The sequence below is a fragment of the Pan troglodytes genome, chromosome 16, assembly GCF_028858775.2.
Source record: "Pan troglodytes isolate AG18354 chromosome 16, NHGRI_mPanTro3-v2.0_pri, whole genome shotgun sequence".
Taxonomy (NCBI): domain Eukaryota; kingdom Metazoa; phylum Chordata; class Mammalia; order Primates; family Hominidae; genus Pan; species Pan troglodytes.
This window is the reverse complement of record NC_072414.2, coordinates 33706648-33720997: the sequence shown is the minus strand read 5'-3', so window position 1 is coordinate 33720997 and position 14350 is coordinate 33706648. Positions and strand designations below refer to the sequence as shown.

The following is a 14350-nucleotide window of genomic DNA, read 5'->3' as shown; positions in this document are numbered from 1 at the left end:
AAAATACAAAAATTAGCCAGACATGGTGGCGCTCGCCTATAATTACAGCTACTCGGAAACCTGAGGTGGGAGGATTGCTTGAGGCCAGGAGTTCGAGGCTGCAGTGACCCAAGACTGCACCACTGCACACCAGCCTGGGAGACAAGAGTAAGATTGTCTCAAAACAAATTAAATAAAAAATAAATAAACAGACATAATTAAACTTAACAGCAGCCTCAAAGGACTGCACTGATGCTTCAGTGTTATTTCTAGTGGACAAAATTCAGGCACAGATATATTAAGGTTTCATAAATCTTAAGATTAAATAACAGTAAAATAAAATTTGGTGAAAGAAATATAGAAAGGAGAAAAATTCAAGTGCCACTTTAAGGGGGCTTCATGACCAACATCCTATCAGATGCCCACAAATCAACACACATTAGCATACACAGGCAGGTATAGAAATAGGATACAGCCTAGTCCTGCAACTCTCTCAAAACCACAAAATGAGAGCTTGTAAGGAATTTCAGGTTTCAAAAAAGCCCACGATTGCTGTATTTCCTTATTATACCAAAAAAGGAGTCAAAGTGTTTACTGAGCACCTGTCACAGAAACTTGCTAAATATTTTATGTAACACTAGAGTTATATGGATATATAGGATAAGCAGATCTTTTTAAGTCCACCTTTACAAATAGTATTTACTTGCAACATTTCTGTGCCCCCTCAAAAAAAAAAAAAAAGTGTTTACTATGCCAGAAACATAGTAAATGAGCCCACCTCCCGGGATCAAACGATTCTCCTGCTTCAGCCTCCCGAGTAGTTGGGACTCTAGGACTGTGCCACCACACCTGGCTAATTTGTGTATTGTTAGTAGAGATGGGGTTTCACCATGTTGGCCAGGCTGGTCTCAAACTCCTGACCTCAGGTGATCCGCCTGCCTCAGCCTCCCAAAGTGTTGGAATTACAGGCGAGAGCTACAGCGCCTGGCATAACTGCAGTATTTCTAAATAATATCCAATAACTTCCACAAGGAAGATTTAAATTAAAGAAGCTATTTACAACTTCCCTCACAGTATTCCAATGCTAATCATAAAGGTAACGTAGGTGTGAGATGTGCAAATAAAAACAATGTAGACTTTAGATTTTAGAGATCACTTAATATGACCTTTAAAAAAAAAAGTCAGTATAACTTGTTTGCTTGTCAAATTCCCTATTAGTACATTCAAGCAATGCCTCCTTGTATGATTAAGATACTTCAGGCCGGGCGCAGTTGCTCATGCCAGTAATCCCAGCACTTTTGGGAGGCCAACGTGGGTGGATCACGTGAGGTCAGGAGTTCAAGACCAGCCTGGCCAATATGGTGAAACCCTGTCTTTACTAAAAAAAATACAAAAATTAGCTGGGCATGGTGGTGCCCACCTGTAATCCCAAGCTACTCGGGAGGCTGAGGCAGAAGAATCGCTTGAACCAAGAAGGCAGAGGATGCAGTGAGCCGAGATGGCACCACTGCACTCCAGCCTGGGCGACAAAGCGAGACTCTGTTTAAAAAAAAAAAAAAAAAAACTTTAAAGGTTCTATTATGTAAGTTCCACTAATAGTAATAGTTTTCACTGGTTTTAAAGTTGAACTGTTTTTTGGTCTCATGTTAACTTGGGCTGACTTACAGTGTGAGACTGCAAAAAACACAAAAAAATCAGCAATATAACTCCTAAAGTCAATGAATTTACATCCATTCTTGAAAAAGATTAGGCTATGGAGAGAAGGTATAAGTCAAATGAATACAGAATCATCCAATTTTAGAGCAAGATCCTCCTTTATAAATGAGACAATGGAGGTACTGAAATAACCAATATAAGAACATTAAGACCAGCCTGGCCAAGATGGTGAAACTCCATCTCTACGTAAATACAAAAATTAGCTGGGGCGGTGGCAGGCTCCTGTAATCTCAGCTACTCGGGAGGCTGAAGCAGGAGAATTGCTTGAGCCCCAGAGGTGGAGGTTGCAGTGAGCTGAGTTCGCGCCACTGCACTCCAGCCTGGGCGACAGAGTAAGACTCCATCGCTAAAATAAAATATTTCAACATTTTAGATTTTTAAAACAGTAATCTTTTTGTCTTATTTTATGTGCATAAAGCAGTTAAGCATTAACAGAAAAGGACCAGATAACACAGAGGCAGAATGAATCTCAAGGAAGTGAGATTGTAAAACAAGCAGTTGTATGACAATCAGTGCAGACGGCTGTCATCTGCTCCTGAAAAGAAGGACACAGTTTAGATTTTAGGGCACTCCACAGGCAGCTGGTTATGATCTCCCCATGTTTTACATCAGACCTTATGTCAGGGGTCAGCAAACCACAGCCCACTAACAACTTCTTTTTTTTTTTTAACCCGAGACAGAGTTTTGTTCTTGTCGCCCAGGCTGGAGTGCAATGGCGCGATCTGGGCTCACTGCAACCTCAGCCTCCCGGGTTCAAGCGATTCTCCTGCCTCAGCCTTCTGAGTACTGGGATTACAGGCACCCATCACCACACCTGGCTAATTTTTTGTATTTTTAGTAGACACGGGGTTTTGTCATGTTGGCCAGACTAGTCTCAAACTCCTGACGTCAGGTGATCCACCCACCTCGGCCTCCCAAAGTGCTGGGATTATGGGTGTGAGCCACCGCGCCTGGACTTTTTTACTAAAGTTTTAATGGAATACAGCTGCTTTTATACTACAACAGCAGTCAATTAGTTGCAACAGAGAGCCATCTAGCTCTCTGCAAAGTCTAAAACTATTTACTATCTGGCCTTTTACAGAAAACGTTTGTACAACTCCTGCACTGTATCAATACCTGACAGTTACTTATTTAAGTAAATACAACAACCCTAAATAGGAATCCTATAAAAAAACTTCAGGAAAATAATAAAAATAGGCCATAAAGGTCATATTACAAAGGATGAAGACCAAAGTCTAGAATATAAATTCCAGAGACTAAATATTTAATTTTTGGAAATAAAAGCAATTCAAGGCAAAATGGTACTAGAATATGATGGTATTTTCCAGGTTTTCTCCAAAAACAAAAACATCTCTCTATACGCAAGTGAATAAGTTCTCCTCTAGTTCTAAGGTCACCCATTCCCAGTTTCTGATTAACATCTACCAGAGAAGCTACAACCACCTCACATAGAAAACGTCATAGAAATTGACTGAGGTCAAATGGGAGTAGTGGTTTCGGGATTTTAAAAATCTAACTCGGTAGGGACTCTCAAGCACCTATCCCCCAAATATTTAAGCCAGCCTTCCCATAAAACCAGACAAGTCTCAAAGAATAAAAGCTCAATAAATGATGCTTGATTGACACAGCCTAAAGAACTACTAAGCCATTTAAGTCATAATCTTAAACCTAGGCATCCAATTAAATGTATTATGCCTTAGTGCTCTTCTGAAAAAGCTTCTGTCTTTAATAAATCATTTAAATCCTTTTAGGTTTCAGTCACAACAAAAATGGGCTCACCACCTTTTCTACATCATCAACCTCCTCACTCTGGTAGTCAGAAACAACATCCACAATTTCATCAATAGAATCATCAGTTTTCTCATTATCATCTTCATCATCTTCTTCCAAATCCAAAACAGTGAAGTCAGCACTGCTTCTCCCACCCTTCTTCTCTTGCTTTGGTTGTATCTGTTCTCCAGGTAGCAGTAAGTGACCCTGAAAATGTCCATTCCCTCTGCTGCTTTTTGCAGCTCTCCTAGGAACAATGGAGAAGGCTAAAGGATTAGAAATCCTACTCCAAGAATCACATTCAGTTTTCAAAACTCTGGCATCTTCAGTAATTCCACTTTTTCCAAGTAAGTCAGAGATGCCTTGTTCTTGCTGAAACACATCTGAATTTTCCTGACATGTCTTTGTTTCTTTAATTAACTGCTCGTCTGCCTCTTTCTTACATTCCTGTGAAGCTCCAACACATTTCCTGGTTAAGGGGCCCTTCAGATGTTTTCTCCATCTTTCCCTGTCTTTCTCCAGAGAGTCTCCACATTCCTTCTCTTTGGCCTCTGGCTGTAGATTAGATTGCTGCTCCATAACTTTGCTTCCTGACAATTCAAATTTACTTTCTTCCTTAAAGGTGACTGGAAATTCACTTGAATTTTCTTCTGGATTGTCAAATCCTTTCTGCTGTTCCACCTTCACATCACCAAGTTTTTGATGCTGTACTTTACTTAAATTTTGGACTGTCTTATTACTGGCTTTTTCAGAAATGGTCCTAACTTCTAGAACAGCCACTTTTTCTTTGGAACTCTTACGATTCCTAGCCCCATATTCTTCATTAACATCTTTATAATCTTGATCTGTATGTGACCCAGTGATACAGGAATGCTCAGATGGTTTGACAGTTGCACAACCTTCTTCTGGAAGGCATTCTTCATCCAAATGATCACCCCTATCTTCCAAGGAATCATTCAGAGTTTCTTCTGAGGTAGCAGCTCCTGAGTTTTGTTTTATTATATTAGCCTCAGGGTCTACAGCCTCTCCTTCTGACTGTAGAACCTTCTTCGTTTCTTGCTCTCTTTTTATTGAGTTTGTTTCATCTTTCTGGTCTGGATTCTGAGATTCTCTCTTCATCTGAAGGGAAGCAACATGTTGAAGAATGGAGCTAGGAACAGGCTTTTGTCCTGGGAGCTGTAACAAGGCAAAACTACCAGACTGGAGAGGAATAAGACTGGCTGTACCAACAGGCTGTCCTCCTGAGCTATAAGTTATTTTGGTTTCAGAGCCTGTTTTACTTGCAAAGCTTTGTGGTTCAGGAGGAGAAATCCTCAGGGTCAATGTACCAGCCTGAGACACAAAACTAGCTCCAGAGGAAAGCAATGATGGTGCCTGAGTGATAACATTCACTGCTGAAGAAGACCCAACAGCTTGAATTACAGGATTCATGACAGAGAAAGCAGAGGACGAAGTGGAAGATGGCGGAGTCTCAGAGGGTTTGGAAGGAGCAGGTAACCGGATTCCCATCACAGAACCTGGTTTAAAAAATAAGAGAGAAATTTTTAAATCATGACTGCCCATATCAAGACTTCCAATGTTTGCTTTTCTTTTTGGAAAAGTAACTCTTAAGAGATGAAGAAAAACAATCTTGGTGTATTAACATACCATATGGCCAAGTGATTCAACAAAAGAAAAGTTCATAAAAAAGAACTTTATACCTGGGTTCCGAAACATGACAGGCTGTAAGTTGGGCTGGGTATTAGAGCCTCGAAGCTGATGCAAAGGTAGAAGCTGGACAATCTGCCCATTAGGGTGCCTGAATAAGTTCATTCCACTTGGACTCCTAACAGGCTGCAAGACCATCCGATGTCCCTGAAGTTGTGTGTTTGAGACAGGTCTAAGAGTAGGAGAACCCTGCTGCACTGGAATCAACAACAATCGAGGTCCAGCACGTTTCACTGTGTTAGGAGAGACCTGTGGAGTAGCCACTGGAATTTGAGCAGCATTTTCTGAAAAACAGGAAATGGAAACATGGTACCCAAATTCCCCTTTAACACACGTAGGAAAAAAAAGTATTCATAATATTTTTTAAGACACAGTCTTGCTTTGTTGCTCAGGCTGGAGTGCAATGACACAACCTCGACTGACTACAACCTCCGCGCCTCCCTAGTTCAAGTGATTCTTCCACTTCAGCATACCGAGTAGCTGCGACTACAGGTGTGCACCAGCACACCTGGCTTATTTCTGTATTTTTGGGTAGAGACAGGGTTTCACCATGTTGGCGAGGCTGGTCTCAAACCCCTGACCTCAAGTGATCTGCCGTCCTCGGCCTCCCAAAGTGCTGAGATTACAGGCGTGAGCCACCGCGCCCAGTCTTTTTTTTTTTTTTTTTTTTTAAAGAGACAGGGTTGCACTTGTCACCTTCGGTGCAGTAGCTCAATCATAGGTCACTGCAGTCTCAAACTCCTTGGTTCAAGAGATCCTCCTGCCTCAGCCTTCCAAGTAACTGGGACTATAGGGATGTGTCACTACACCTGGCTAATTATGTTATTCTTTGCAGAGACAGGGTCTTGCTTTGTTGCTCAAGCTAGTCTCAAACTCCTGGCCTCAAGTGATCCTGCCATCTCGGCCTTCCAAAGTGCTGGGACTGCAGCCATGAGCCACCATGCCCGGTCATTAAGGCACAGAATCTGACCTTGCTTCAAATAACTTCTAATTTGGATTATAAAATTGCTGAAATTCTGTAGTTTCATAATACACTATTTATGGCTGAGAACAGCCAGACATTATGGAGCTTTACATTTAGAATGGTAAAAAATAGAGTATCAATTGTCAAGAGGCACATTTAAAGAGATAATACTTTTGCCTGAAGAAAAACATGGTTATCTCTCTAAATCTGGATTCCTGTTAAAGGGATCATTCATGATAAAATTATGCTTCAACTTTATTCTTTTGAGACAGCATCGCACTCTGTCACCCAGGCTAGAGTGCAGTGGTGGGATCACAGCTCACTGCCACCTCGAACTCCCAGGCTCAGCCTCCCAAGTAGCTGGGACCACAGGTGCACGCTTTTTTTTTTTGTAGAGATGGAGTTTGCTATGTTGCCCAGGCTGGTCTGGAACCCCTGGGGCTCAAGCAATCCTCCTGCCTTGGCCTCCTAAAATGTTGGGATTATAGGTATGAGCCAATGTGCCTGGCCTCTTCTTTATGTTTTTAAATAAAATCCAGATTCTGCACAATTTAACTTTAAAATTAAAGCTCATAACACTTACTAGAGTTATGGGTCAATTTCTAAGCTTATACCACCTGAGGAAGATAAAGAACTAAAAATCCTTGGTTTATAAAGGGCTTTTGGTTTTTAAAATTCACTAACAAATATGCAAAGCTTAAAGGTTTGTGGGAATTATTTTTCAGAAGGAAAAAATTACTTAAGCCCCCCAAAATGGAATGAAATTAAGAGACATCAAAGAAGCAGGGAAATAAACCTGGCTTAGAAGAGGCAAAAGATGTTTTTAAAACAAAAAGAAAAAGCAGAAATTTAATGCAGAAGATGTGAATTAATAGAGATTTCAAACCATTAATAGTACTTAAAGATGCCCTTTCCTGATTGGAAGAGATATTTCAAAATACTAAAGACATAGGAAAAAACAGTATGAGTAATCTAGATTTTTTTTTTAGATCAAAGAGATAAAGAGGTAGGAATCATGGTAATAGTAAGCATAAATGAAACTGGTCTAACATTACTATTCAAATTGGTGAGCTTATTTAACATTAATAAATAAAAATTGGTAGGCTTATTTAACATTAATAAATAAAACTTAAAAAGTCTGCTACTGAAGAGAAAAAAAAATCAAACAAATGAAACAAAACAAAGACTTTAGCTTAACGTGATTCTCTATCAAACAGGCACTCTGCCCACACAAAAAAATATCAAATTTCAAAAAGAAAGTCATGGTCATAACATTTAGATGAAAAATTATATAGAAAATCCAAGACTACTCTTAAAAATTAAATAAAACACAAAACCAAACTGTTCATGAAAATAATCGTGTGCAATTTAAACAAAAAATATTCATCTACCTTTTTTTTTTTTTTTTTTTTTTGAGACGAAGTCTTGCTCTGTTGCCCAGGCTGGAGTGCAATGGCAAGATCTCGGCTCACTGAAACCTCCGCCTCCCAGGTTCAAGCGATTCTCCTGCCTCAGCCTCCAGAGTACCTAGGATTACAGGCATGCAACCACCACATCCGGCTAAATTTTTTTGTATTTTTAGTAGAGACAGGGTTTCACCATGTTGGCCAGGCTGGTCTTAAACTCCTGACCTCAGGTGATCCATCCTCCTCAGCCTCCCAAAGTGCTGGGATTACAGGCGTCAGCCACTGTGCCCAGCCATATTAATCTTACGTGAATTAAGAAACAAATATGTTAATGCATTCTTAATTTTTCAACTTTTTTCTTCAAATTAACTTTTAGAGAGTGATTCAAAAACATTCAGAGAATGAAAGCAATCTTTAATATACACATTAAATATGTGATGGTTTACTTAACTGTGTGCAAGGAAAAGGAAGGTAAAGAGGAAAAGGAGAAAAATCAAATTTTAAAAGCACAGATATCAAAGTGCCAACAGGGGATCCTCTTTATAAACAGAGAAAAAAATTACACACACTTCCTTAAGTAGCAGTTACCTGAGTCAGGTCTATTTATTTTAAAAGATTAGAAAACTTGTTAAATGTTAGTGTTTCCTGGCAGGATGCAGTGGCTCATGCCTGTAATCCCAGCACTTTGTGGGGCCAAGATGCAAGGACTGCTTGAGCCCAGGAGTTCAAGACCAGCCTGGACAACACAGCGAGACCTCGCCTCTACTGAAAATCAAAAAAATTAACCAGGTGTGGTGGCACATGCCTATGATCCCAGCTACTCGGGAGACTGAAATGGGAGGATCACTTGAGCCTGAGATGTCGAGGCTGCAGGGAGCCATGATCATGCCACTACACTCCAACCAGGATGACAGGGCAAGACCCTGTCTGTCTGTCTCTCTCTCTATATAGATATATATTTTTTTAAAATAAAAATACATTTTTATTAAAAATATATCTACATGTTTTTCCTCAAATGGTACTATAGAAGATATTTTATGTACAGTCTTTGATGATATATCTTTAATGTTACTCTAGTATTTTCTAGCTTTCTTCTTTAAAAAAAAAAGACAGCAAAGCCATGTGCTCAGAATATATAGTAGCTAACAGGAATTTAATGATTTTTTAATTATTATAGTTTCCAGTATATTTCTTTATAGGGTTAACCTCTATTATGCCGAGTAATGCTGGTTTCCAATTAATGCTATCTCTTTTAAAAACACATTTACAGCCAGGCGCTGTGGCTCACGCCTGTAATAATCCTAAGCACTTTGGGAGGCCAAGGCAGGCCGATCATGAGGTCAAGAGTTTGACACAAGCCTGGTCAACATGATGAAATCCCGTCTCTACTAAAAATATAATATACACCACTGCGTGGTGGCGGGCACCTGCAATCCCAGCTACTCGGGAGGCTGAGGCAGGAGAACCACTTGAACCTGGGAGGCGGAGGTTGCAGTGAGCTGAGATGGTGCCACTGCACTCCAGCCTGGGCAACAGAGCGAGACTCCGTCTCAATAAATAAATAAATAAACAAACACACACACATTTACATATAAAAAAGCAGTTGATTAAAATAAAAATATTAGGTAGGTGACAGTACAGATGGGACTCAGCAAAATATGTGAATGCATATCCTGAATAACTGAAGTCTGAGAAACAACAGAACTACAGAAGAATAAACTACTATATTGTTTCATGAAAGAATTAAGAGTACAGAAACAGGCTGGAATCCATATGGTTTAGAAGACATGATCTGTTAAAATATAACAGATATGCACCTTGAGATTCAATAGGAAATCAAAGTAGCTTCACTAATGACTTCACTCCCAAAAGTATGTATCAGATTAATCATGATTTATGGGCTTATTTGTGGGAAGAAGCACAAGACAGACACATTTAATATTGTGATTCACAAGCCGGACGTGGTGGCTCACACCTGTAATCCCAGCACTTTGGGAGGCCAAGGTGGGCAGATCACGGAGACTGAGATCAGCCTGACCAAAATGGAGAAACCTCGTCTCTACTGAAAATACAAAAAATTAGCTGGACGTGGTGGCATGCACCTGTAGTCCCAGCTACTCGGGAGGCTGAGGCAGGAGAATCATGTGAACCCAGGAGGCAGAGGTTGCAGTGAGCTGAGATTCTGCCATTGTACTCCAGCCTGGGCAACAGAGCAAGACTCCATCTCAAAAAAAAAATATATATATATATACACACACACACACATATATATATAGATTCACTTTTCCCTTCAACAGAACTTCAACTTACAAACTAACTCCCAATCTCTTCTTCCATAAAAGACAGAGAGGAATTTGGACCACATCACTAAATGCAAAAATATTTAAGAGAAAACATCAATAACCAAGACAGAATTGCTATTGGTTAATTATTTCCCCTCAAATCCTGCAAAGTCTCTTGCTCTTTTCCATATTAGTTCCTCTATGAGTAGATTAAAAGAACCACTTACTTTAGCTAGTTGCATCTGGATATAAAAACTACACAAAGTGTAGGATATTCCTATTTCAAATTCACTCAACCTAAGCCAATAAAAGAAATACTTTAACTAAAAAGTTTATAAAAATATTAGAGCCCTAAACAAATATGCCTCCTTGTTTCTATTTCAATCAGTTCATGTCCAGCAATTAAATAGGTGCTGATTCATTAGTGGTTTTTACTACACAAAAGGAGATGAAGTCTGCTCATCTGTCTCTAATTAAAAAGCAGCACCCCCCACACCCCACAAAAGGAACACCTGCATTTGAGGCTCCCTCCTCAAAGATGTGCACCCCTAGCTCTCAGCACACAGGTCATGTTTCCTCCCATGCCCAGGTTAGTGGCTCAGAGCTCCAGTCTTACCTGCATTACTTCAGTATCCTTCAGCCACCACTTCCATTTTAATGTTTTTTAGTATTTTGAGTCGCAATCTCCAGCTCCACTAAACTATCAGTCAAGATTGTTCAAGTTATCTCTCAAGGTTATCAGTTATTGTTATTAATGTTCTGCTTATAAAACTGCATATATTTTCAGTGATTTATCGCAATCCCGTATTAACCATGAGCTCTATTAATTTTAGTGTTCAGTTTTGCAGCATGCAGAGGTTTTCAGGAATACATGTATCATGTTACAATAGAAATACCTATACTGTTATCCTGATATATCTATACTCCTAACACAACCACAAAGTTATATAAATAGGTGTACAGTAAAATAAAGCAGCTAGTAACATCTAGGCCTTACCTGGTCTCTGGCTCACTGGTGGACTCCCATTAATTCCTGAGAGTATAATAGGAACAGAGCCCAGAGATGAAGTTGGTGTGGTCACCATGGAGGAAGATGCAGCTGCAGTCACCACGACTAAGGAGGTGGAAGCAGTGGAAGCAACAGGAAGAGTTATGGTTGAAGGAGATGCTACCAAAGACTTAGGAAAAGCAACTGAAGCCACAGGGGTAGTTATCCCAGTGGTTTTGGTAAGGTTCACAGTGGCTGTAGACTGGGTAGATGTTATAGAGGTGCTGGTATTAGTTTCAGAGACCTCAACAACCCCTGTAGTGGTGGCACCAGAAGAATAAGTAGTTTCTTTAGTTTCCACGTCAGAAATAGCAGTCATAGGTGTCACAGCAGTAGTATTTTCTAAAAACACTTGAGGGGTGGTAGTAGTGACAGCAGCAGTCACAGGGCTGCACACCTGAACTGGCTCAGAAGAAACCACAGGTGTGACGACCATTACTGGAGAAGGTCTGATACTGAACTTCTGTGTCCCTGCCAGGGTTTGGGGTGTGCTAACTCCAGGTATCTTCTGCTGCAAGGCTCCAACTTTACTCATCACAAACTGTGTGAACACACCACCAGGAGAGGGTCGAGCCGCTGCAAACAGAAATTTGCAGGTCAAAAATCTTCAGTTCTCATATTTTATCCTCTTAGTGACTGTGCTTACCGACATTTATTGTGCACCACTGGGTCAATTTCTTACAGGTACTACCTACCTGTATTATTTGTGCCAATTTCTTTTTTTTCTTTTTTAAGATGGAGTTTCTTTCTTGTTGCCCAGGCTAGAGTGCAATGGCGCGATCTCGGCTCACTGCAACCTCTGTCTCCCAGGTTCAAGCAATTCTCCTGCCTCAGCCTTCCCGAGTAGCTGGGATTACAGGCACGTACCACCAAACCCAGCTAATTTTTGTATTTTTAGTAGAGACAAGGTTTCTCCATGTTGGTCAGGCTGGTCTTGAACTCCCGACATCAGGTGATCTGCCTGCCTCGGGCCTCCCAAAGTGCTGGGATTACAGGTGTGAGCCACCACACCCAGCATCTGAGCTTATTTCTACTCTCAAATCAAACGCTTGCCTTGACCAAAAACAAACCTCAGTTCTAACAAGAAAGGGATTAAAATTGAGTGTTCCAGGCCAGACACAGTGACTCACACCTGTAATCCCAGCACTTTGGGAGGCCGAGGTGGGCAGATCACGAGGTCAGGAGTTCGAGACCAGCCTGGCCAACATGGTGAAACCCCGTCTCTACTAAAAATACAAAAATTACCAGGGCATGGTGGCACGTGCCTGTAATCCCAGCTACTCAGGAGGCTGAGGCAGGAGAATGGTTTGAACCCGGGAGGCGGATGCTGCAGTGAAATGAGATAGTGCCACTGCACTCCAGCCTGGGAGACAGAGCAAGACTCTGTCTTGAAAGAAAAATTAAAAAATTAAATAGAGTGTTCCTACTAAAATTCTTTTGACTTTGCAATATATTCAAACTGTCAGGATACTAAAAAGACAATACAGTAGCAAAAACTTCATCACCTAATACAGATAAAAGAAAATGAGAGGGTTTGTTTCCCCCAATTTCTAATGTAAAAACTTGTTTCTACCATTTCCTCCTGTGTGAGCACTCTCACCTCTTTACAGCTATGCTATTATGAGATGCTTACGTATTACATATTCCTAAAATATATAAAGACATTTCTCCAAACAGATCAGGATAGGATTGCTTTTTTTACTCCCCTTAATCACAACTGAAGCTGCCTTAATAAAAGGTAAAATAGATTCTCTTTTTTTTGGAGATGGAGTCTCACTCTGTCACCAGGCTGGAGTGCAGTGGCACGATTTCGGATTACTGCAACCTCTGCCTCCCGGGTTCAAGTGATTCTCCTGCCTCAGCCTCCTGAGTAGCTGGGACTACAGGCGCATGCCACCACTCCCGGCTAATTTTTGTATTTTTAGTAGAGATGGGGTTTCACCATGTTGGCCAGGATGGTCTCTAGCTCTTGACCTCGTGATCCACCCGCCTCGGCCTCCCAAAGTGCTGGGATTACAGGAGTGAGCCACCGCGCCCGGCCAAAATAGGTTTTAAGGCAAACAATAAATATCTTCTATCTTCACACAACTCTAACCATTCAGCCAGAGATTTCAACTGACACTCTTACCTAACATTCCTAACAGATTTGAAACAACAAAAAGAGGAATTCAATAAACCAACTATAGATACTCTCAATGCTAAAACACAAATGCTTCAAGAAGGTAATTTATTATAGACTTCAACATTTAAATGTTAAGGAAAAGAGAGATTTTCATTCATAGAACAGAGATGAATGGAATAAATCAACACTTTCAAAATTGTATTTATAGGAGCTTTCCACTTTAAGCCTATACTACTTACACCACTAGCTTTTGCTAGCTCCTTGGTTTCATAAGTTTAAGAAATATCAACAGAAGCATTTACATAGCACCAGCAAGAGTTCAACAAGAGGCCAAAAACACCAGTCCTCACAGGAAAATAGTAAACTATTTTTAATTTAGTAAAATATTTTAGTAAATAATTTAGTATAATAGTAAACTATTTTTAAATGTCTTCCCTTTTTAGAAACAAAATTAAAATCCTTAAGTCTTTTCTACATTAATAACAACCAGTCTGAAAACCTTAAAAATAACTATAAAACTTGCCTTCAGGTCAGTGTTATTAAAAAATAAAAAATATATATAAAACCAAGAAAATAACTATAAAACAACTCAATTCATCTAATATTGCAGGTTATCAGAAGTTAACCCAAACAATCAAAAAAGTCCAGGCAAGACAGACAACAAGAATAAGAATAATGCCAAAGTACATATTTCTCTAATTTTTACAACCTCCATACCTGTACCCACTGTCCCACCACCAAGTCATAGGCCTTTCCAAACCATACATACACCCCAACTTACCAATTGGCCGTTTTGCTGGGACAAACGCCTTCAGATTCTTCCCAGGGCGATTTGTTGCAGTGCCAGAGGAGGATGCCATTTTGGAATTGGATGTTGAAGGCAACAGGGTACGTGGTTTCCTGGATGCAGCCACCTTGGCATTGGATGCTACCTTGGAGATGACAGTACTGAGGGTTGAGAGGTCCAGGACTGAGGGTCGCAACCTGCCTGTGATATAAGCAGCTAGCCTATTGGCTGGATGCAATGCCCCCATCTGTCCCAATAGCAACTTAGCCTGCGGGTAACTCTTACCATTAACCTGAAACAAGTGGCAAAGAGAAATTCTGTAAAGATAAAATTCTCTTGCTAACTCCTCTCCCTTGACAGGGGCTTCATTTTTACAAGTTTTCATAAGTCTATTTTTCAGATTTAAAAGGGAAAAAGTAGACTTTTTCCATTTAGAATAATCTGAGTAATCAGGAGGTAGAAAAATGCTGTCATCTGATATTCTGAACTAATCTCATCTCCTTCATATTGTAGTTTGAAAATAGAGAATCGGAAACTCATCATTTCTGCATCCTAGTTATGTGAAAGTT

The 14350-nt window shown here is 40.2% G+C and overlaps 1 protein-coding gene across 34 annotated transcripts in view; it reads right to left on the bottom strand.

The window, feature by feature from the left end:
• Positions 1–14350, bottom strand: part of MGA (MAX dimerization protein MGA) — a 148740-nt gene that overhangs the window by 16011 nt on the left and 118379 nt on the right. For 16 of the 34 annotated variants that reach the window (XR_010151614.1, XM_054667392.2, XM_063794768.1 and 13 more), the window contains 4 exons: positions 13776–14073; positions 10822–11448; positions 5166–5456; positions 3478–4982 (listed from right to left, as the gene is read on the bottom strand). Coding sequence is in view for 25 of the 34 variants with exons in the window: in XM_054667392.2 (XP_054523367.1) it covers positions 3478–4982; positions 5166–5456; positions 10822–11448; positions 13776–14073 (2721 nt within the window). In the remaining 9 variants the exon portion in view is untranslated. Of the gene's footprint in view, positions 1–3477; positions 4983–5165; positions 5457–10821; positions 11449–13775; positions 14074–14350 lie in introns of those variants that run through there. The other 18 variants (XR_010151619.1, XM_063794770.1, XM_001150813.8 and 15 more) reach the window with 10 other exon arrangements.